The following is a 25079-nucleotide window of genomic DNA, read 5'->3' as shown; positions in this document are numbered from 1 at the left end:
AATTATGCTTCAGTAAAAAAAAAAAAAAAGAGAGAGAAAGGGAGACTAGCAAGAGGTATGGAATTTTGGCATTTGTGTTGGGAATTGTGTATTTCACTCCAGGCTATGTTGCAGCATGCTGACTTGAAGATACTTCACTGTGAATTCCTGCTATTCTGGTCTTTCTCAGTAATTTTCTTCAAGCCGTCACATCCATATTTTGAAGGGACCCACCCCAACTCAGGTTATAAAGCCTGATAAGATCATGGTCTGTGTAAGGCAACCACCTGGCTAATCCACGTGGCAAATTTTAATGTGTTTTCCTTAAGATTATCAGGTTTCCCCCGACCAACTTCAGTAAGCAGATAAAATGTTCTTTCAAGAGATAAAACTTAATGAACCACAACAGGAAAAAAAAAAAACAAAAAAAAAAACTCACCAAAAAAAAAAAAAGGCAAGTAGCCAAAGAAAACATTATCTTAGTTTTTTATATCATTTGAAATGGAACCATCTAGGACTTTTTCAACATACTGCTTTCTTGACTCCAAATGGCTTTCTTTTAAAAATACCCTCCCTGGCCTCCTGCAGATTTCAATATCTATTAAAGTAATGTCTATCTAATGCATCTCTATAATAATCACATAATATGAAATGAGAAGATAGCTACTCCTCAAGATTCCTGAGTGAGATTTCAAAAGCTGCAATCTTATACATGGGAATGAGTGGCCCCTCAGAGTCTGAAAGAGGAGAGGTCAAAGGTGATGTCCAAAATCTATAAATGAAAATGATCAAATTAACTCTCATAAGAAAATTTCAAGGAGGTTCAAAATCATCTTGAAATATTACAGAAATGTAAAGAAACAAAAAATAAGTTAAATTTAATTTCTAAAATTACATTTTTAAAGAGTTAAAATGATAAAAGTTTCTCATGTTATAAATAAAAAGATGCCTTTACTGTATACTCAATTGGTTTGGGGAAAGCAAACAAAGAACAGAGACCCAATGCAACTCAGCATCTCAGATTACGAAGTCACTTACCAAAACCTACCCAAGTCTTTTATTCACCTAATAAGAGTAACTATATTAGCACAAACAAAAAGAACAGAACATCTGAGCTTAAATACTGAGAAACATCTAAGTCAGTAAATCCTGAGACTTGGTAGCACTCTGACCCATATTTACAGAGATCACATTTTTGTTTAATTAAAACAAAATTCGCACTCTTAGCCCAACCCGGAGGTCAAATTAATTTAATATCAATTTCTAATCATTCTGCAACTTCAGTCATCACTGAAGTGAGAATGCCATTAAGAATCGCTGAGCTTGGCTGTGAATACCATTTGGCAGCCACTTCTGGTTCAAGTCTATGGTCTTTTCACTTTTGAACCAAAAATATAAAAATAACAGTTTTAAAAACAATGATCTCATATCCTTCCTTGATCCTACTGAGATCTATTATTTAGGTAGTTTGAGTTCCCCCATGCTGATACCCCAGTCTCTCGCTGTTCACAACGTCAGAATATATTGATCGTCCTCCTCTCTTTGCACATTTCAGCTTTTCAATTCTCCAATCCCTGGGACTCAGAGCACAGAAGTACAACTTAACAGAGATGAGCAATGAGACCAGAAGTGCCATCACACTGAACTTCATAGTATCTACCAGGATTTCCTCTGGCTTATGGTAGCCTGACAACCACACTGGACCCTCATTTAAGTAGATCCTTAATAAGGCTTAAGAAAGCTCCCAGGGCTTCTCTGGTAGCTCAGTTGGTAAAGAATTGGCCTGCAATGCAGGAGATCCTGGTTTGATTCCTGGGTGGGGAAGGTCCTGTACAGAAAGGATAGGCTACCCAATCCAGTGTTCTTGGGCTTCCCTGGTGGCTTAGACAGTAAAGAATCCACCTGCAATGCAGGAGACCTGGCTTTGATCCCTGTTGTTGAGAAGATCCCCTAGAAGAGGGCATGGCAACCCACTCCAGTATTCTTGCCTGAAGAATCCCATAGACAGAGGAGCCTTGAGGGTTATAGTCCATGTGGTCGCAAAGAATTGGATACCACTGAGCGACTAAGCATGAGGCCCTCTAACTCCTGCAAACTGAGTTAAATGCAGTTTGGCTACATGATAGGCAAAAGAGGCCAACATAATTCCATATCCTGGAGAGAGAAATATTTAGACAAAACAGACTTATCCACCTAGGGATAGGAAAGTCTTAACAACTGGTACAGCTTCAAATCATTGTGAAGGGCTGGTATCAGATTCAGTATAGAAAAGTAAGGTACAGTTTAATAGTGAAGAACACAGATTGTGTAAACAGATTCACTGGGCACAGATCTTGGCTCTCTGTTAACTACATCACCATAGATAAGTTACTGGACCTCCCTGGGACTTAGTTTTCTGGCCTGTGAATTGGGGCTTATAATACCTTACAGGGCTAGCATGAGAATTACATGAACAACAGAAGAAGAGCATTATATGTGTAGTAGTAATTATTGTTGTTGTTACGACCCACAAGTACTAAAAAAATTACTCCAGTGGCATTTCAAGAGGAAACTAAGGAACAATCGATTCAGCTCAATCATTTTTGCTAAAACTACAGAAAATCTGAACTTGTACTTGAGAATGAGTTGTTGTTGTAGTTTAGTCACTAAGTTGTGTGCGACTCTTTTGCAACCCCAGGCTCCTCTGTCCATGTAATTTCCCAGGCAAGAATACTGGAGTGGGTTGCCATTTCCTTCTCCAGGGGATATTCCCAACCCAGGGATCGAACCCTCATCTCCTGCATTGGCAGGCAGATTCTTTACCACTAAGCAACCTGGGAAGCCCATCAGTAGGCATGTGAAATTATTAACTGCACGGCGTTTTCTTACCTGTGTTGAAAATGCTTGTATGTTGATCAGCTGTGGCTCAGAGAAGAACTGCTGGTCACTAATTTTCAGTGAAAAGTAACCTTTCCTGAAAGAAGCCCCCAAGAAAAGAATGAGACAATATAATCATTAAATCAGTCTTTAGAAAGACAAGGGTTAAAAATATTTTCAGGTTATGTGCATATATGAATTTGGATCAAACCACTACAATAATATACTACTCATGCCATAACTAGAAAGGAGCCCATAAAGATTAACATAGTGAGATGTAGGTAAAAGTACTGTCTATTCTTCTATCTCATTATAATAATGTTTCTTTTTCTTTTTTTGGATTTTTATAAGTAGAATATATAAAAGGTTGAAAAGTGAGTTGTTAGGCCAAGACTGGATAGTGATATATTGAAGGTTAATGATCAAGCTGGAGAATGGAAAGGAATCTTTCACAGTCTTTGACTAGTTCTCAGTGACTCCCTCGTCCCTGTGAATTCTCTTTCCAACCACTGCCCAATTCACGTGAGTGGACCCCGTTAACCATTTTGCAGTGTTTATATTACATGCCTCTATGCCCTCCCCTCCCTCTAGCCACATGCATATTCACTGTGGCCTGGACTAGGGAAGTATGATGGACTCCAGCTTCCCTGGAAATTTGGAACTGGCCTGAGAGCCTCATTTGGCTAAGGCAGAACCACAGTCTACCATGTTGATGAGAAAGTGGAGCAAGTTGGTCTCTAGGAGAGAGGTGAATGTAGCCTTCCAGCAAAGCAACTGAGATGAGAGGAGGAACTGAGTCCTGCTTCCCATTTCCCATTCTAACTCCTGGGCTTGCCCTAGAAGCCCAGTGGTCCCTGATGTGTCTGAGATCTGAGCCATACCTGCAATGTCATAACAAGTCCTAAAATTTTGCTTACTCTAGTTCAAGTTGACTCCTATTACTTGTAATCAAAGAGTCCTAATTCCTAGAATAAAATAAGACTCACTCTTTGCTGTGGTTTTTATTTCCTGTAAAAGAGTGTTGTCTCAGCAGCTTCAAAGACTACTAGGAGGAAAGGTAGGAGTTACCCACCTTCAAAGCCAAAGCAAGTTCAGAACTCACTTTGTGCTGGTAAGATGTATGATTAATACATCATGGGAGTTTTGAATTCTGGCCTGCTATAGGAACTATTGTTTTAAAGGTTCTTTAAAAGGCATTCACGGAACTGACTAGTGAAACATGAAAGAATGCGGATAGATAGCAAAAGTATTATGGCAAAAGCCAGAACCAAAAGATTATATACTGTATGAGTCCATTCACATGACATTTCAGAAAGGGCAAGACAATAAGAATGAAAAACAGACCAGTATTTGCCAGGGACTGTGGGGAGGGGAGTGCCTGTTAAAATAAGATGGGGACAGGGTGACAAGACTGTTTCATATCTTGCTTGAGGTCTCAAGACTGCAAGACTATATATATACTTGTTAACATGCATAGAACAGTATAGTTTAAAATGAGGGATTTTATTAGGTGCAAATTATACCTCAATAAATCGGATTTTTTAAAAAAAGGAATTCTTGTCTTCCCTCTCATTCCACCCTTCCTTTCATTTTTGGTTCCATTCAAATTCTATTCCTCTCCCCTCCTACTTCTAGACTTCAAGAGGATACAGGTGACGAAGCAGCTGAATGCAGAAAGAAAGGGTGGCTACCCACAACCTCCTAGGGAAAAATGATTTTGGTGGCCCTTAGATTCTAATAACTGTGTTCAGCCTCTCTGCAATGCCAGCTAATCAGGGTCACTAGGACTATATTTCCAAGTCATCTCACACTCCACAGAGGGATTCCAGCCCAAAGGAAGCCAATCCTAAGGAATCCTAGTGGGCACGTTCATGAGGAAAACAACCATAAGCCCATGCTGCAGGTAGCCCCTTTAGCTTCTGTATCATCCAGAAACTTAGATAATTTCCTTTTTCTATGAGTTCCTACTAATCTTGTTTTAGTATTCCTCTCATTTTTTCTTTAAAAAAAATTTAGATAAGAAATCCAATGTTAAAATGAGTACTAAAAAGTAAAAAGCATACTGAAAGAAATCTCTGTAAAATAGTTGCCACTCTTTGTCCTGTTTAAGGGTGCAAAGCTGACCCTGGAAAGAAATCGATGATAAGGGATTAAAGAGATTAAACAGATGAGAGGCTTAACTTTGGTTGTCTACGGATCTTTATATACTTCACACACTTTTCACAAGTGATTCTGAGACATATGACTACAGGTATGGAGCTGTGCATGTGTGTCTGTGTATGTGTGATGCAAACATTGAAGACCTATACTTGATGGAAAATGAATGGAGAAGACAGAACTCAAAGGGATTCTATGGCATCAGACACCAGAGTTTTAAGCTCCATCTCTGGAGCAAAGCGACTTAGCAGCAGCAGCAGCAGCAGCTGGAGCAATACTTTCCTATAACAATGAACTTTTGCCCCCAGAGGATGGAAGCACATCTGTTATCCCAAGTACTACTGTTGCTGCTGCTGCTAAGTCGCTTCAGTCGTGTCCGACTCTGTGCGACCCCATAGACGGCAGCCCACCAGGCTCCCCCGTCCCTGGGATTCTCCAGGCAAGAACACTGGAGTGGGTTGCCATTTCCTTCTCCAATGCATGAAAATGAAAAGTGAAAGTGAAGTCGCTCAGTCGTGTCCAACTCTTAGCGACCCCATGGACTGCAGCCTACCAGGCTCCTCCATCCATGCGATTTTTCCAGGCAAGAGTACTGGAGTGGGGTGCCATTGCCTTCTCCACAAGTACTACTAAGGAGGCAGAAATCACTGAGTTTGAAGGCATGAAGTGTGGAATCAGAGAGCCTTAGGTTGGAGCCTCAGCTCTGCACTCATAGGCTGTGAGGCCTGGACAAGATTACATATATGCTCAAGGCCTCAGTTTTCCTATCTGTAGCCTGGGAACATAAATATACCTAATTCACATCAAGTGTGCAACACAATGGTGGGGTCATAGTGAACAAATACTAGTTGTCCTTACATCTGTAAGATTGGTCTTTTGAGGTTACCAACATCACTGGCTCTGAACTGCAACAGGGAACATGTGATCCACTTTTCTCCCCACTTGTCAGATCTTAAACATTTTTTTAAATTCTCAAATTTAGTGGTGATAGTAGAAAATATTCACTGCTTCCTTTAACACTGTTTCATGGGGTTCAACTCCCTATCTACATACAGGGTCCACTTTGAAATAGGCTGCACTAATGAAGCAGAGCAGGGTAAAGGATAATCCAAGAGGCTAATCTTTGGGGTGCATTCCCTGATTTCTAGTTAGTAGATTTGCTCTGCTAATTATACGGCCCAATTTGCTCGGGAAGTGTTAACACTCAGCTGCATTCCTGAAGCATATGTCAGCTGGGTGGAGGAAGACAGCCAGAATTGTGTTAGGCATCAGAAGAAAACTGGATCAGGCTTTAAAATTAACCACAATTAGTCCCAGAAAGTGGATAATAACAAGTTAACCGTGACTTTTCATTTCCTTCCAACTCTGAAATTCTAGGAACCATACAACGCCTTAAAAAGTATGCACCCCATCCTCTAGGCATGCCCTGGCCCCTGGCAGAGAACCCTAACGCTGAAGTAGCAGCTGCATCTAGGTATAGAAGCGATTTGTTCCTCCTGGGCCAAAAAAACTGGGTAATTGTACTAGGAACTTTCCCGTCACATCAGAGAATTACCCACAATTATGTGATAAAATGAAAATGCTTCTAACAGAAGCACTCTCTCTGAGCAATTGCAGCGAAATGATGACAGGCAGCTGAAAGTGGCACTGCAGAGTATCGATCTCCCCCAGAAGAGGAGGGGGAGCTCTGAGGGGCAGAGGGAAGGGAGCACAGAGAACTGATGGGAAGGAGACAGGAGGGAAACAACAGAACCCTGGCTCACCTGGGCTTCTCTCTGCTGTGCACAAAACGGACTTTTTTCTCCTTCACATCTCTCCAACTGAAGTGGCCAGCCTTGTCGAGCTGAGCCTCTTTTCCGTTCCTTGAAAGCACGAGCTGACCATTGGTGGGGGTGCTCACCACATGGAACAGTAGGTCTTCAACCCTGCCACCCTGGTCCTGAACATTCAGGAGGAAAAAATCCAGTGGCTTCATTGAACCAATTGCAAGGGTGAGGGAACCATTCACGTGAAGACTAGGGGTGTGTATTTTGCCTGGAAAACATACGAATCCAAAGGTCAGGCTTGGTACAGTCACTAATTAGGTTATTATTATTATTTTTTAAAGAAATATACATGTAATGTTCATTCAGAACCACAAAGATGGGGCTTCCCTGGTGGCTCAGTGGTAAAGAATCCACCTGCAATGCAGGAGACATATGAGACATGGGTTCGTTGGTTCGATCCCTAGGTCGGGAAGATCCCCAGGAGAAAGGAATGGCTACCCACACCAGTACTCTTGCCTGGAGAATTCCATGGACAGAGGAGCCTGGCAGGCTACAGCCCATGGGGTTGCAAAGAGTCATTCATGACAGAAGGCTAATGTTGATTCAGAACTGATTCTTGCAAAGATGAAACTCTAGACTACTGTATTCTGTAAGCCTCCTTCTAATCCAGTAGTTCTCATCCTAGATGTGCATGAGAATAACATAGGGTGTCAGTGTTAAACTATAAAACTCCTAGAAGAATATACAGGAGAAAATCTTTGTGATCTGAAATTAGGCAATGCTTTCTTACATATGACACAAAAAGCACAAGTGACAGAAGAAAAAAATAGCCACAGCAGACACCATTAATACTAAAAACATTTGTGCTTCAAAGGACATTCGCAGGAAAGTGAAAAGAGAATCCACAGAATAGGAGAAAACATTTGCAAATCACATATCTGAAAAGGGATTTGTATCTCCTTTGTATCCAGGATATACATAAAGAATTCTTAGTGTGTTAGTCACTCAGTCGTGCCTGACTCTTTGAGACCCCATGGACTGCAGCCCTCCAGGCTCCTCTGTCCATGAGATTTTCCAGGCAAGGATACTGGAGTGGGTTGCCATTTCCTTCTCCAGGGGATCTTCCCAACCCAGGGGTCAAACCCGGGTCACCTGCACTGCAGGCAGATTCTTTACCAAGTGAGCTACTCAATAAATGACAAATAAACCAATTTTAAAATAGGCAGTGAACGGACATTTCTCCTAAGAAGATATACGGAAGGTCAATAGGCACATGAAAAGGTGCTCAACATTATCAGTCATCAGGGAAATTTGAATTAAAATCACAAGATATCATCATCTCACACCCATTTTAGGAAGCACAATAAAGTGTCCCTGAGGGTGTAGAGAAACAAGAAATCTCATATATTGCTGCTGGTGGAATGGAAAATGGTAAGCCACTTGGGAAGACAGTCTGGTGATTCCTCAAGCAATTAAACACAGAGCTACCACGTGATCCAGCAATTCTGCTCCTAGGCATATACCCAAGAGTACTGAAAGCATAGAAAGTGAAAGTGAAAGTCCCTCAGTCATGTCTGACTCTTTGCGACCCCATGGACTATATACACAGTCCATGGAATTCTCCAGGACAGAATACTGGTGGCTTTTCCCTTCTCCAGCAGATCTTTCCAACCCAGGGATTGAATCTAGGTCTCCTGCATTGCAGGCAGATTCTCTACCAGCTGAGCAACAAGGGAAGCCTAAGAGTAGTGGAGTGGGTAGCCTATCCCTACTCCAACAGATCTTCCCAACCCAGGAATCGAACCAGGGCCTCCTGCATTGCAGGCAGATTCTTTACCAACTGAGCTATCAGTGAAGCCCATTGAAAGCATATGTCCATACAAAAACTGTAACACCAATGTACATAGCAGTGTTATTCACAAAAAACAAAAGTGGAAACAACTGAAACAATCAAGCATCAATTGAATGAATAAACAAAATGTGGTATATGCATACAGCGGAGTATTATTCAAGCATAAAAAGAAATGGGGTACTGATACATGTTCTAACACAGCTGAACCTTGAAAATACTAAGCCAGGTGAAATAAGCCAGATGTAAAAGGTCACATATTGTATGCTTCCATTTATGTGAACTATTTAGGGTAGGCAATTCCACAGAGACAGAAAGCGCTGTGCTTTCTGTGTTCAGCAGGCGCTAAGGCAATGGGTCAGTAGAGAGAGATTACTAATGGTTACTGGATTTCTTTTTAGGATGATTAAAATGACCTAGAATTAGACTGTGATAATGGTTGTGTAGCATGTGGATATACTAAAACCTCATTATATACTTTCAAGGGTAAGTTCTATGGTATGTGAATTATATCTCAATAATAACAATAAAGAATCATAGAGGTTTTTAAAAACAATATTGATACTTAGGCTCCACCACCAGAGATTCTAACTAAGATGTTCTGGGGTGGGGCCTTGGTCATTTTATAAGCTCCACAAGTAATCCTAATGTTGCCACATTGGAGAACACAGTCCTCTCTTAACACATCTATCATATCTGACCATCAGACCCACCAAGGACAAGAGGAGAGGCAAGTTCCGGATACCATTCGCAGGAACAGCACCAGTTAACCTACAGTGAAGTAGGATTATTAGTGGCTTACATTCAGAATTCAAGTGAAATATACACATGTTGCTTTAAAAATGTATGATCTCTGTCCACAGGAAACATATGATGGATGAGTTAGGATTTCTGACCTTGATGTGGAATTCATCCTGACTCCTGCAAGTTGTTTTGCCTGAGCTTTAATTGGCAGTGCTTCCTTTTACAAGTAGGACAGACAGGGCAGTTTAGGAATGCCAAGTTTCAGGGGAACTACTTCTAATGTAAGATTACTCTAATGAAAGTCGAATTCATTTGCACATGTTGACTTGTATTACATCCCAAGTGGGGTAAGCTGACTCTTAAGTACTTAGGGCTTCAGAAGGATCCCAATAAAATAAGCCAAAGATATTTTTTCCCATGGGAAGTCTTAATATCATAGGAGGTCAGAAATACAGTGATGAAAAATATGATTGACTACAGGTGATAAAACATGATTCATGTTATTGATGAAGGACACTCAAAAGCCAAGAAATGCTCAGAACTCCCAATCTTCATTCACCTGTAAAAATTTTGGGGTCCAAAATTAAGCCTGAATTTAATTTTATTCTCTTTGTTGTTTAAGGTAAAATGTCCACTGATGTGTTGGACAAGACTAATTTCATTTCTTTAACATGTTGCTGCTGCTGCTGCTGCTAAGTCGCTTCAGTCATGTCCAACTCTGTGCGACCCCATGGACTGCAGCCTACCAGGCTTCTCCGTCCATGGGATTCTCCAGGCAAGAACACTGAAGTGGGTTGCCATTTCCTTCTCCAATGCATGAAAGTGGAAAGTGAAAGTAAAGTCGCTGAGTCGTATCCGACTCTTAGTGACCCCATGGACTGCAGCCTACCAGGCTCCTCCATCTATGGGATTTTCCAGACAAGAGTACTGGAGTGGGGTGCCATTGCCCTCTCCCATTTGACATGTTACTTAATTCTTAATGGCACACAGAGTGGCTTGAAATCCATCTACTTCCAATACGTGAACCTAATGGGGCAGGCTCCTAATTAGGCACCACTCACTAATTATTTATCATTTATCTCCAGTGTGCACAAAGAATACATCATTGTACCTGGCCATAATTAGTTCTACATGTTGATAAAAATATAATAAATTATATCTTAATATAAACATTTATATAAAATGTTCTATAACATGGCTGTAGTTCAGGGACATAAATAAGTTATATGTCAAATTTCTGATCTGATAGTTGTGACTTTTAAAGTGCAAATTACTTCTTTTTCCCTTCCAAAGATCTTAGAAGTTGAATTCTCCCAATTTTTCATTGTCTCTAAATAAGTCCCTTACAGGAGCACCTAGGTTTTTCCCAGAATGGGAAGCCTGCATTTTACATCACATGGGCCAACTGCATCTGCAAACTCAGCCTCTGCATGGAGAAATTACAGGTGATTTCACCAGACCATTGGGGGAGAAGCACTTACCAGCACATGTCTCATTAGAAGAGTGGGCGGAGAAGCCAGGAACACAGTTGGAAAGACAAAGACCGCTCTTCAGAAAGAAGCCCTGGTCACAGAGGTGACACCGGTCTCTGCGGCTGCACTGCAAGCACCCCTTAGGGCAGGCTATCAAAGACAGGACACATCAAATCAGGCAGGACGAAGGCACAGGCACTCAGCGAGGGCCACCGGTGACAAAGAAATGAAGAGTGAAAGCACAGCCACATCTGACCCCCAGCTGTAGCAGAAGAGAATTCTGACCATTTCCTATAGAATTTCATAGACAGCTGGTCTACCCCAGAAAGGCAGTGAACAGGGAGGAGCACCTTTGCTTTACACATTATGACCTGAACATGTTGCACATAAATGGATTGTTTAAAAAGTTAACCATACTGACTTGTAAGGGAGGCAGTTTCTAGGGATTAAGAGCATAAATCCTGTTGGGGTATCATTCCTCTTTTCTACTACGTAACAGCTGTTGAATTAGGGCAAGTTGTTTTAACAGCCTGTGCTGTAATAATTTTCTCATCTTAAAAATGGAGATAGTATTGATAATAGCACTTAATGTACAGATTGTTGGTTGGATTACAAGTGCTCTACATAATCAGAAGTGACCAGAAGAGTATTGGGCACACGAAAGAACTCAAATGTACCACTACCATGGCTTTTCTTATTTTTATTATTATTTTAAATATATGCAGAAAGCAAACTTTTAAAAAGACTATAGATTATTTCTTTGAATCAAGTCAATTTCTTCTATAAATCAAGTGTTTACTGCTTATTGTTCTGCTTCCTCAGTTGAGCTGTTAAAAAAGTCTTGAAACAGAAAATCTGAGTTTAATATCTGATTTTATGTCACGCTGGTTAATTCTTAATTCTTGCTGCTGCTGCTAAGTCGCTTCAGTCATGTCCAACTCTGTGCGACCCCATAGACGGCAGCCCACCAGGCTCTGCCATCCCTAGGATTCTCCAGGCAAGAATACTGGAGTGGGTTGCCATTTCCTTCCTCTTTTTTTTTCCACTTGTAAAACAGGATTCATAGTGTCTGCCGTATTTTACCAAGTGATTGTGAATGTTAAATGAGATAACGCAGATGAAGGAAATTTGGGAAAACATAAAATGCCATGCCTGGGTAAAGGCGTTATCATTAAATATCAATTATCCTTTAAAGTATGGGCTTCCCAGGAGGCTCAGTGGTAAAGGACAGAGGAGCCCAGTGAGCTACAGTCCATGGGGTTGCAAACAGTCAGATATGACTTAGGGACTGAACAATAACAACACGGTACCAAGTTTTGATAGAAATGATGAGAACAAACTGAGGAAGCTCTTGTGAATAACTTAATGGACAAGAAGACTAAGGCTTTGGGTTTAACTTCAGTTTAATATAAAAGTTCAACATATCTCACTAAAATGTTTCCAAATTTTCTATTCTTCAAGCATATACTGGCAATAACAAGGTCAATGGGTAATTTAGTGTACACGTTGAAAACCCTGGCCCCATGTTAATAGGGCTGACCTACTCTTAATGGACACCTCACCTTAGTTCAATGTAAGCTTTCTATTCCATGAAATATTGGCTTCGTTTCCATGCAGACCTTTAGGGACAACATTGATTTGTGCAAAAGAATTATTGGTCTGCACTTCCACATTCTATTTAGCCAGCCATTGGCAGGGGTGCACAAGAAGCCATCAATTACTTTAGGCCAAACTCCCTGGGTTTCCATTCTGCTCCTAATGCAGATTCTCCTTGGCTACCTGAGAATCAACATACCTGACTCCCTGACTTCCTTCCTGCCCTCACTTCTTTTAAAGAACGCAGCACAGTCTCCAACTCACCTGTGCATTTGTGGTTAGCGTGGTCTGCAAAGAAACCCTTCCCGCATTCCTGGACACACTGGGCTTCCAAGAGGAGAAACGGCTCTTCACAGCGGGTGCACTCACGGGGACCTTGGCATTGGAAACAGTGGCTCTCACAGCCTGAAAGACACAAGGCAAGTTGACAGGAGTGTGTGTGGCTTTCCAAGCGGCTCCTGGCCCTCGTGGTGTGGCCAGGCTACCTAGTGGGCCAGGGAGCAGACTGGGAGTCAGGAAGCCAGGCTTCTGACTGTGAGTGCTGTGCTGAGTGGCTGGGTGACTTAGCATTGTTACCACATCTCTCTGAGCCTTAGTCTTCTCTCCTGTAAAATGGAAAGAACACGCTGCTCCACCCAGCTCTTTGGATAAAGGCCAAAGGACACAATGAAAAATACTCTGCAAACCATAAACTGACAGATATTTTCCAGTAGTCATGTATGGATGTGAGAGGTGGACCATGAAGAAGGCTGAGTGCCAAAGAATTGATGCTTTCCAATTGTGCTGGAAAAGACTCTTGAGAGTCCCTTGTATAGCAAGGAGATCACACCAGTCAATCCTAAAGGAAATCAACCCTGAATATTCATTGGAAGGAGTGATGTTGAAGCTGAAGCTCCAATACTCTGGCCATCTGATGTGAAGAGCTGACTCAGTAGAAAAGACCCTGATGCTGGGAAAGCCTGAGAGCAGGAGGAGAAGGGAGCAACAGAGGATGAGATGGTTGAATGATGGCATCACTGACTCAATGGACATGAGTTTGAGCAAACTCCAGGAGATAGTGAAGGGCAAGGGAGCCTGGTGTGCTGTAGTTCATGGGGTCTCAAAGAGTCGGACATGATTTAGAAACTGAAGAAAACAAGCTAGTATCATCATTACTGTCTAGCCCTTGGCTCTCTGCATTGCTTCTCTGAAGTGTCAGTCTTTCCTGGCTGGCCTGGTCAGTTATCAGAGTATCGCCCAAGGATGCTCCCAGGAAGGCTGCCTGTGCAGTTTGGGTGGCATTTCAGGATGTGAAGATTGTGTGGTATTAAATTAAGGCTGAAGCAGGTACTGGACCAGAGTAAGGTGATAGTTAGATACATATGGTATTTGGAGGCTTGTGGGAGGCAGATGGTGGAATAATCTTGTCTTTTAATGTGCTCAGATGACCAGAGCACACCGACTCCTCCATCTGGAGCACAGCACTGTTCAAATTTAAAGGAAATCCAAAATTAATGGTCAAAACATACCTGTTTGTGTGGCCATATACCCCTAAGATTCCCACGTGGACTTTGAAATGATTAAATGTTGTGTTAGAGCATGGGTTTCCCAGATGGTGCTAGTGGTAAAGACCCCCCCTGCCAATGCAGGAGACATAAGAGACACTGGTTAGATCCCTGGGTTGGGAAGACCCCCTAGAGGAGGAAATGGCAACCTACTCCAGTATTCTCTCCTGGAGAATCCCGTGGACAAAGGAGCCTGGCAAGCTACATTCCATGGGATTGCAAAGAGGCAGACATAACTGAAGCAACTTAGCACACAAGTTGGGGCACGGGAGAACGAAAGAGGGGACATTTTCATTATAACAAAGAAAAGCTCTTAAGAAAGAAACCAGAAATTGGATAAAAAGCCATAAAATTTTCCATGGACTCCTTCTTGGAAGAGGGGCAATCAGAAGAGATGGAAGCTTGGGTGAGCACAGAGAAGAGCTGCAGACACTTACTCTTGCAGAGGCCCAGGTCCCGGTAAAATGACGCTGAGCACTGCTCCACGCAGGTGCCGTCCTGGAGAACATAGCCATCCATGCATTGGAGGCAGTCTGTCCTCAGAGGCCCACTGCACGCATTGCAACTCCAGTCACACTCTAGAAAGAAAGTTCCTTCAATCAGCTTCCTTTCTGTCCACCCTCAGTCCCAGAGACTAATTTACAAGGACGCTGTCTGCAGCTGCACAGAGTAAAGTGAGGACACCATAAGAGATGTCAGGTACATGAGCTCTAATGAGGCTCTGCTTGTAGTAGCCTACACGCTTCTGTGAGGTTGAGTGTTTCCTAATTATGTTAGACACAGCACACACACAGCACGTACAAGGATTGCTCCACACTTGTGTGAAGCCTGCTTGTCAGCAGGGCTGCTGAGGAGCCAGACCAACTGGATCTTATTCGATATGGATTCTCGAGTTCTGTATCCCCGAGACACAGCATCTTCATGCAAAGTCTCCTCCAGAGATTAGCCAATTTGCTTCCACAAACCTTACAGGACCTCCTCCAAATGTCAACAGGTAAAGGAAGTCAGGGGCTTTCCTCATGGTTCAGACAGTACAGAATCTGCCTTCAAAGCAGGAGAGCTGGGTTCGATCCCTGGGTTGGGAAGATCCCCTGGAGAAGGGAATGGTAACTGACCCCAGTATTCTTGCCTGAAGAATCCCATGGACAGAATAGCCTAGCAGGCTACAATCCATGGGGTGGCAAAGAATTGGACATGATTGAGGAAATAACAGTTTCACTTTCAAAGGATGTCAGAGGCTCAAGGAAGGATGCATCTGCTCACTCCACTAATACCAGCTGCTTGACTCCCTTCCTCTCAGAAATCAGGCAGTGACCAACACAACTCAAAGAAGCATTGATGCTGGAGTTAAAAGGATGTGAAAGAATGATACAGAAAGAAAGGGATTCCTGAAATAAAACAGATCTCATGTAGAGCAGACTTGATTCCTTTACATGTTCATTGACTCAAACAAACATCTCTGGGGGATACAGCCTCAAGCCAGCTTATCAAGTGGTGGGTGTAAACTGTCCTCAGGAAGCTTATGTTCGAGTGGATCCCAGCCCAAGTCGCCCACACAAGTGATCCAAGGGGATCGTTAGAAATACAGATCATCAGGTTCACTGTCAGAACTACTGAGTCAGGCCCAGGGCATGGGATGCAGGAAAACGTGGTGCTGCGGCTATGGCTTTGGTGATTATGATTATTCTGTTGTTGCTGCCATTGTTCTTGGCCAGGCAATTTGGATGCTGTCAGAAAATGCAAAGTTCTAGCTTGAAAGGTCAGTCCTTCATGCATGGATGACAGGACAAGAAAGCAGAGTTAAGCACTTGGTTTTGAAATCAAGTAAATCTATATTCAAGTCACAGTGAAAGTGACAAATAGATTCAAGGGATTATACCTGATAGAGTGCCTGTCTATCAGCCTATGGACTAAGAACTATGGACTGAGGTTTGTGACATTGTACAAGAAGCAGTGATCAAGACCATTCCCAAGAAAAAGAAATGTAAAAAAAGGAAAAATGGTTGTGCGAGGAGGCCTTATAAATAGCTGAGAAAAGAAAAGACAGGAAAGGCAAAGGAGAAAAGGAAAGATCTACCCATTTGAATGCAGAATTCCAAAGAATAGCAAGGAGAGATAAGAAAGCCTTCCTCAGTGATCAATGCAAAGAAATAGATGAAAACAATACAAAAGGGAAGATTAGAGCTCTCTTCAAGAAAATTAGAGATACCAAGGGAACATTTCATGCAAAGATGGGCACAATAAAGGACACAAATGGTATGGACCTAACAGAAGCAGAAGATATTAAGAAGGGGTAACAATACACACAAGAACTATAAAAAAAGACCTGCATGACCGAGATAACCATGATGGTGTGACCACTCCCCTAGAGCCAGACATCTTGGAATGTGAAGTCAATCCGGCCTTAGGAAACCACTACAAACAAAGCTAGTGGAAGTGATGGAATTTCAGTTGAGCTATTTCAAATCCTAAAAGATGACGCTGCGAAAGTGCTGCACTCAATATGCCCCAAATTTGGAAGACTCATCAGTGCCCACAGGACTGGAAAAGGTCAGTTTTCATTCCAATCACAAAGAAAGGCAATGCCAAAGAATGCTCAAACTACCACACAATTGCACTCATCTCACACGCTAGTAAAGTAATGCTCAAAATTCACCAAGCCAGGGTTCAACAGTATGTGAACCATGAACTTCCAGATGTTCAAGCTGGATTTAGAAAAGGCAGAGGAACCAGACAGAGATCAAATTGCCAACATCTGCTGGATCATCAAAAAAGCAGGAGAGTTCCAGAAAAACATCTATTTCTGCTTTATTGACTATACCAAAGCCTTTAACTGTGTGGATCACAATAAACTGTGGAAAATTCTGAAAGAGATGGGAATACCAGACCACCTGACCAGCCTCCTGAGAAATCTGTATGCAGGTCAAGAAGCAGCAGTTAGAACTGGACATGGAACAACTGACTGGTTCCAAATAGGCAAAGGACTATGTCAAGGCTGTATATTGTCACCCTGCTTATTTAACTTATATGCAGAGTACATCATGCAAAATGCTGGGCTGGATGAAGCACAAGCTGAAATCAAGACTGCCAGGAGAAATATCAGTAACCTCAGATATGCAGATGACACCACCCTTATGGCAGACAGTGAAGAAGAACTAAAGAGCCTCTTGAGGAAAGTGAAAGAGGAGAGTGAAAAAGTTGGCTTAAAACTCAATATTCAGAAAACTAAGATCATGGCATCTGTTTCCATCACGTCATGGCAAATAGATGGGGAAACAGTGGACACAGTGACAGACTATTTTTTTGGCCTCCAAAATCACTGCAGATGGTGATTGCAGCCATGAAATTAAAAGCCACTTGCCCCTTGGAAAAAAAAGCTAAGATCAACCTAGACAGCTTATTAAAAAGCAGAGACATTACTTTGGCAACAAAGGTCTGTCTAGTCAAGGCTAAGGTGTTTCCAGTGGTCATGTATGGATGTGAGAACTGGACTATAAAGAAAGCTGAACACAGAAGAACTGATGCTTTTGAACTGTGATGTTAGAGAAGACTCTTGAGAGCCCCTTGGACTGCAAGGAGATCCAACCAGTCCATCCTAAAGGAAATGAATCCTGAGTATTCATTGGAAGGACTGATGCTGAAACTGAAACTCCAATACTTTGGCCACTTGATGCAAAAAACTGACTCACTGGAAAAGACCCTGATGTTGGGAAAGACTGAAGGCAGGGCATCACTGACTCGATGACATGAGTTTGGGTAAACTCCAGGAGTTGGTGATAGACAGGGAAGCCTGGTGTGCTGCAGTCCTGAGTGACTGAGCTGAACTGATATTCAAGCCAAGGCTTTGTCACTTTTAATCTGCATGTCTTACACACCTTCCTTAAGCTTTTTGAGCCTTGGTTTCTTTAGCTGTTAAACATGGATAAGAAGAGCAGCTTCATAAGGTTATTATGAAGATTGGAGAAGGAAATGGCAACCCACTTCAATATTCTTGCCTGGCAAATCCCATGAACAGAGGAACCTGGCAGGCTATGGCCCATGGGGTCTCAAAGAGTTGGACATGACTTAGCGACTGAACAACAACAATAACAACAAATTGTGAAGATTAAATGAAATAATGAATTGAAGGATCTCAGCATAGTGCCTGCTACATTGCGATTTAATAAAGGTTTGCAGCTGAACTAGTTTCCCTGGAGAAAGTATCGCCACTCAATGTGGGCTTGTCCTGTGTCCCCTTCACTAAGAAGTTAAGGAAACCTCTCCATAGTCACCTTTCTCTCTTCTCCAAGGCAATATTTCTAAGTCCCAGAGAAGCAAGTAAATGTGCAAGATAGTACACATGCTTCTAAGAAGATTCATAAAGTTAATCTCACTCATTTATTTGACTGACTCAGTCCTGAGGGAAAATGACTAAAACAGAGCCTTGAAGACCGCCAGCATGGTTATGGTATCACTTCACAACAGGGAGGATTTGTTGGAATCTCGTTTTTCACCACAGACTGAAAACCATTGGTTAGAAAAGAGAAACTAGAAAAGGTTTTGCAGTCTTGAGCACAGCAGACCACCAAAGTTAGGTAGAGTTTCTTGGAATGGAAAATACACAATTTTGCAAAACCTTAAAGCATCCCAAGTTTATCTGACAGATGTTTGACCTCCAATTCTGAGACCTAGCTTTTCTGGCAGAATCAGAAAGGGTAAGGGGGACAGTGCGTATCGTAGAACATGGAATGGAGAAATGGAAAAGAGAAATTGAACAGGAGCAAGGAAAATCCACCCTTCAGTTCTGTTTTTCTCCCAGCTGAGTGCTGCCATTGGAAGAGCATAAGCTCCGATCATTCTAAAAACAGGAGAGCAAAGTAAAAGCTACTCGGTTTTTGACATTGCTTCCTTAAGAACACCTGGAGAACAAGGACTGCATCTTCACTCTTTGAAGGACCAGATGAACAAATTAGACACAACTTCCTTCCTCATTAAGCTTAGAGTCTGGCAATCTAGAGGTGTAAGCGCAAATGCCTCCAGGCCAAGGAAGGCAATGAAAATCTTCAAAAGAGGCCTGGTGTGATAGAACAGGGAATGATGGGGAAGGCAATGGCACCCCACTCCAGTACTCTTGCTTGGAAAATCCCATGGACAGAAGAGCCTGGTAGGCTGCAGTCCATGGGGTCGCTAAGAGTTGGACACGACTGAGCGACTTCACTTTCACTTTTCATTTTCATGCATTGGAGAAGGAAATGGCAACCCACTCCAGTGTTCTTGCCTGGAGAATCCCAGGGACGGGGGAGCCTGGTGGGCTGCTGTCTATGGGGTCGCACAGAGTCGGACACGACTGAAGCGACTTAGCAGCAGCAGCAGTGGCAATCTTAGGAGATCATGTTCCCGAAATGGAGACAATTGCTACTTGTCTCCAAGCTGCTGCTGCACTGAGGGACGCATACCCAGTACTGCGAGACCTTCTGACTCTCAAAAGAAACTGCAAATCTCAACTTTTGTATGTCAAGTCTTCTGATTTTTTAGAAGGCAAAGAGTTAAGAATTTTAAAACACTGTTATAATACATTTAGTGCGGAGAAAAACATGGCTTGGACCAAATACAACCTGAGGGTTTCTAGTTTGTCACCTCTGGTCTAGTAATTAATACTAATGTGTGCCATGCTCAGTCATTTCCAACTCTTTGAGGCCACATGGATTCTCCAGGCAAGAATACTGGAGTGGGCTGCGATGCCCTCCTCCAGGGGATCTTCCTGACCCAGGGATCAAACCCTCATCTCCCGCATCTCCTGCATTGGCAGGCGGATTCTTTACCACTGAGCCACCTGGGAAGCCCTCTAGTTACTAACACCTGGCACAATATCTAGGCCATGGTAGGTACTCAAAAATACTTGCTTCATAAATAAATCAATGAATATATGCATACATACATAATGACTTCTCACTATCATCAGAGAAAGTCTAAATATCTGATGACAGTGTTTTCCAAATTGGGGGAGTGGAATTCTCCAGTAAAGGGGTATCGCCAAGTAAAAGAGCTGTCATGCAATTCAGGAAGAGTATTACCTTTACACGTCTTGGTGGAATAGTCCAGATAGTATTGCGGGGCACAGCTCTCATGCTGACAGTCCCCGAAGAGCAGGACCTTGTTTGGATCTCGGCAAGAGGTACAGCTGGCCTGTGAATCACAACGTCCACAATGCATGTTGCATGCTGAGCAGATAGGAAAAGAAAATGACCAGATGATTAGAATTGCAAATACAGAAGCACTGATCAAACCTAGACAGATGCTGTGAAGGAACAGCTCGCTCCAACCTGTTCTCTAAATACTGCTCAAAACCCTCCCTTGTGATCCACAGTAACAGAAAATGTTAGTCTTATCTTCCAAAACCAAAAAGAGAAAGTTTATATTCCAGAGAAGGTAAATTACAAAGCCACGAACAGAAATCCCACATCCAAACTGTCCCATGCCTCAGCCACAGAATTTATACTTATTCCAAGATCTCTGGAATAATAATCCAGAGTGTCACTGGAACTTTGCTGCTTAAGGAATCAAAGCTCCTATAGTTCTTGATGTAGATTTAGATTTTTGTGCAATGCCAAGATTAAAATTGGGTACTGACTTAATTTGGAGCTTGGGAAATCCCGTATATTAAGATACAAAGGACTCTAAGGTGACCTGGCTTACTGATTTCCCCAGTTCTAATTCTTAGCAGCCACTTATTTAGGCATTCACAGATGATCCCCAAATCCTGTCACTTGTCATGCTTCCATCTCTCTCTGATTTAACAACTAGCATTTCTCCACCTGCTCAGTTGTTTACTCCAGAAACCTTAGAATCTATTCTGGCACCTCTCTTTCTCTCGATCCTAATTCATCACTCACTGGATCTTATTTAGATGAATTCTTCTATATAATTCTCAGAACTTTTTGCTTTTCTCCATGTCCACACATGCCAGGACATCCAAGCCATCATCATTTCTTACTTGATCACTATCATAGCCTCCTAATTGGTTTGACTCCTTGCCTTCTATTCCAGGAATCCCCAAAAGTTATTTTTTTCCTAAAATTCAGACTTATCAAGTGTCAGAGGGCACTTTCATCTATGAACGCATATCTTTCTTCAGTCTTGGAAAAATTTCAGCCATCATTTCTGCAAATATTGCTCCTCCATCATTCCCTCCATTCTTCCTACCTAGAAATCATGATAAACATATTTGAATCCTCCCAATGTAATCTCCATGTCTCTTGTCTTTAACTCTTATTCTTCAGTCTCTTCCACACAAAGGCCTTCCCTGACTCTCCAGTCTGGAACAGGTCTCAGGTCTCCCAGGTACAGTTCTTACACATTTTATTCTTGCCATACATAGAAACATTCTATTCAGTGATTATTTACCATCTTTATCATTTAAAGCTGTGAAATGCAAAGACTAGATTTGCTTTGTTCCTTTCACAGTCCCCAGTGCCCAGCTGGTTATCTATAATTATGTCTGTGTTAAGTCATGTCCAACTCTTTATGATACCACTGACTGTAGCCTGCCAGGCTCCTCTGTCCATGGGATCCTTTAGGCAAAAATACTGGAGAGGGTTGCCATTTCCTCCTCCAGTGGATCTTCCCAATTAAGAGATCGAACCCGTGTCTCCTGCATCTCCTGCATTGCAGGTAGATTCTTTACCCACTGAGCCATTGGGACATTGGTGTTCAATAAATACTAGCAATATAAATGATAGAAGCCAGATACTGTAATTGTATATACTCAAGCACTAGCATCTTTGCCTCACTCTAAAATTTTCTCAGTATGTTTCAGATGAAAATTCTAGAGAGCAATCACGTGAATTGTAGTTCTAAAGGATATCAAATGCAGTAAAACGACCTCCCACTAAAATAAAAAGAAACTCCTTTTGTTTCACCTACAAGAAAAGCCACTGGTATAAAATATCAGTTACAATATGTAAACTGGTAATTAAAATCCTAGGAAAATTCTAGACTGGAATTTCAAGAAGCTAGCTTAACAATAATTAGAAAATAATTGCTGGAAACTTATATCAGGCTAAACTTTATCATTTTGGGAGGCAGGATTTCTACACCCATTGTATCTTAATTTTGCCAAAGGGTCTGACAAAAATCTCAAAGATACACCTGTGAACACAAAAATGAAGTGGCGTCTAGTAGTTGTGGGTGGATTTGAAGATAGTTGAAATACATACTCAAAAAGTCGTCGGTAAATCTTTGCAACTGGAAATGAATGTCTGTACTAGAGTATTATGATGAAGTCAATTTCTTACTCGATTATTTTCATCAATGACTTTAATGAAAACAGAGATCATGCTAATGATATTTAAATATGCCACATACACTTATACTGAACACATACTACCTGAAAGAAAAATTCAAATTTACTTTAGCCAGTTGTAGCAGTAAATTAGGATTCCCTAGTAGCTCAGTGCTAAAGAACCTACCTGCCAATCAGGAGATGTGGGTTCGATCCCTGGGTTGGGAAGATCCCGTGGAGGAGGAAATGGCAAACCCACTCCAGTATTCTTGCCCAGAGGATCCCATGGACAGAGGGGTCTGGCAGCCTACAGTCCATGGGGTCACCAAGAGCTGGATACCACTGAGCAACTAAACACAGCAACAAACTAAAAGCAATCAGATGAAGTTTAAATGGATATATCTTTCCTTTGCTCATTTGCCTTTCGCTTCTCTTTTCTCAGCTATTTGTAAGGCCTCCTCAGACAAGCATTTTGCATTTTTGCATTTCTTTTTCTTGGAGATGGTCTTGATCACTGCCTCCTGTCATGAACCTCCATCCATAGTTCAATGGACTCAATGGACATGACTCAGTGGACTCAATGGACATGAGTTTGAGCAAACTCTGGGAGATAGTGAAAGACAGGGTAGCCCAGTGTGCTGCAGTCCATGGGGTCGCAAAGAGTCGGACACGACCAAGCAACTGAACTGATTGAATCAGATGAAATAAGTTACACTGTAAGGAGAGTCCTGCATTTATGTTCCACAACCAATTGTACAAACAGAGGAGACAGAAGGCCTGTTTAAACAGCAGTATTATAAAAAAAACAAAACAAAAACTAAGAATCTTAGTTGATTAAGAGCTTACTAAAAGTTGACATGGTACTAAAGAAATGAACACAGTCTTAAGCTGAAGAGCCTTCATGTAAACCTCAGTGTCAGCTGGACCCCCTCTGTATGTAGAGCTGCAAAATGAAGCCTCAAGGCCAGTTTATCCGTGTGGGGGTGACAGGTCAGTGCCCTGTTCTGACAGCTTAGAGTTTCCCGACGTTTTCCTCTTCAAACTTCCATCGGCCTGCGTGTTCTCGAGTCCTTCTGTGAAGTCTCTCATTCCAGAAGCATAATGCAGCCCCTTCACTGACTGCCGCAAGGAAAGGGTTCCTGCTGAGTGCTGTGAATTATTAAGACTATGTGGAAGATCTGGAGGGATGCAGTGGTGTCAGACTACAGAGCAGGGGGCTTCCATCATTTCTCTTTGAATCTTTCTTCCTCTCTTACTGAACCCCTCATCCTCCAATCCCCGCATGACCTTGTCTCACTCAAATTGGTTCTGCACATTCCAAGTCCCTTGGGTTCTCAGCGTCCCCCTTCAGAGCTGTGTGGGTGCAGGCCCTTTTCTCCATCTTAGGACATTCAGACCACAGAGGGTATTAGCCCTACTGCAGTCACATTGGGGGGCCACATCTCGAGTAACAGGCACAGTTCTCTGAGGTCAGTGACCCCATGGAAAATGCCAAGAAGATAGTGAAGATGGTGGCAAGTGCACCAGGGAGCAGTGAGGGAAGCAGGGATGTACCGTAACCATCATTCACAGAAGAGGAAGCGACCTCACAGCCCATGACGTCCATTCTCTGTCCTGAATAGGCATGTTTGCTACTGTACCCCTGAGATGGTCCTCTCTTTTTGCTCCTATATTCCACTGACTCTAGTCCTTCCAGGAGCAGAGAAGTCCAACTGGGAGAAGATGGCTAATTTCCAACTTTTGAAGATAACAGGCTGAATGAATGAGCAAGGAGCCATGCTATACTTCCCCAGAGAGAAGTTCTAGGGCTGATGAGAAAGAACTGTCCAACAACTATGGCCCCCACCAATGGACTGCCCTTCCTCATCTACAGATGCTTGTGAAGGGGTGAGAGAAAACCTCTGCCCTGGGTACGAGGTTGGCTCAGATACCCTGGAGTTCTCCTGCTACCCTAGGGCCCTATGGTTTCAAGTACTGAGATCCTCAATTATCATCTCTTCTTTATCTACTCAACTGGTGGTCCTTGAATTTTAGAGCTCAGTATGCAATTTCTAAAGGTTTCTGTAACCAGGCTCTAGAGAGCTCTGTAGCTCTTACTTTTTTCTATAATATGGTTATTAATGTCTCCCCTTTATACTGATTATATTTCCTACAAAGCCCTTTACAGAACAATTTCTGCAATTTTCAAGCCTATAATTGTCTCTAATGAAGAGCATTAGAAAAGGACACTGTGGATAACTTTTTTAAGTACTAGAAATTAAAATACCACAACTTAGGGGCACACTTTACTCAATCTTTAGAAGAAGGAAACCTAAGCTTTAGCAAAAACTAAAGTTAGAATATTCTTAATTTAACTGACTTAGTCTATAAAATCCTATTTACATGGTAGCATATCAAATGCATTTCTTCAGGGCAAAAGCTTCCCAGAAGAGAAGTATTTCCATGCAACGTATTTTTGTCACCTATACACTATATAAGGGATTCTGTTTTTTTCCTTTGAACTTTTATTTCTGTGATTCTACTGCAGTGAAGAGCCTCATCAATCTAAGTCACTCCTTCTATAGCAGTACTCCCTTGCTCTTGAGCAGAACATTTAAGTATTTCATTCGTGTCTCTTGTCTTACAGAACCTACAGATGCTGGTAGACAGTTGATATATACCAAGCAAAGGTTTTGTTACAAAAGTAAAAAGAAAAAAATCTTTTCATTGTCTTGAAAAGGGATTTTTATCTCTGGTTTCTCAACAGATGATGCAAAATGGGGGGTTCCATAGGACTTCATTTCAAATGCTAATCCTTGCAAGCATCTCCATAAACTAACAGTAATATCTATCTTTGTATCTATAAAATATAGGTAT

The 25079-nt window shown here is 42.1% G+C and overlaps 1 protein-coding gene across 1 annotated transcript in view; it reads right to left on the bottom strand.

Moving 5' to 3' along the window:
- The window catches only part of FRAS1 (Fraser extracellular matrix complex subunit 1), a 330441-nt gene that overhangs the window by 164596 nt on the left and 140766 nt on the right, over positions 1-25079 (bottom strand). The window contains exons 22-27 of the mRNA XM_055587421.1: positions 20017-20163; positions 14401-14541; positions 12684-12824; positions 10833-10973; positions 6756-7026; positions 2848-2932 (exon numbers count right to left, since the gene is read on the bottom strand). Of these exons, the coding sequence (XP_055443396.1) occupies positions 2848-2932; positions 6756-7026; positions 10833-10973; positions 12684-12824; positions 14401-14541; positions 20017-20163 (926 nt within the window). The remainder of the gene's footprint in view (positions 1-2847; positions 2933-6755; positions 7027-10832; positions 10974-12683; positions 12825-14400; positions 14542-20016; positions 20164-25079) is intronic.

The sequence above is a fragment of the Bubalus kerabau genome, chromosome 7 (genome assembly GCF_029407905.1).
Source record: "Bubalus kerabau isolate K-KA32 ecotype Philippines breed swamp buffalo chromosome 7, PCC_UOA_SB_1v2, whole genome shotgun sequence".
Lineage (NCBI taxonomy): Eukaryota > Metazoa > Chordata > Mammalia > Artiodactyla > Bovidae > Bubalus > Bubalus kerabau.
The sequence above is the reverse complement of the archived record's forward strand: the minus strand, read 5'-3'. Positions and strand labels throughout refer to the sequence as shown.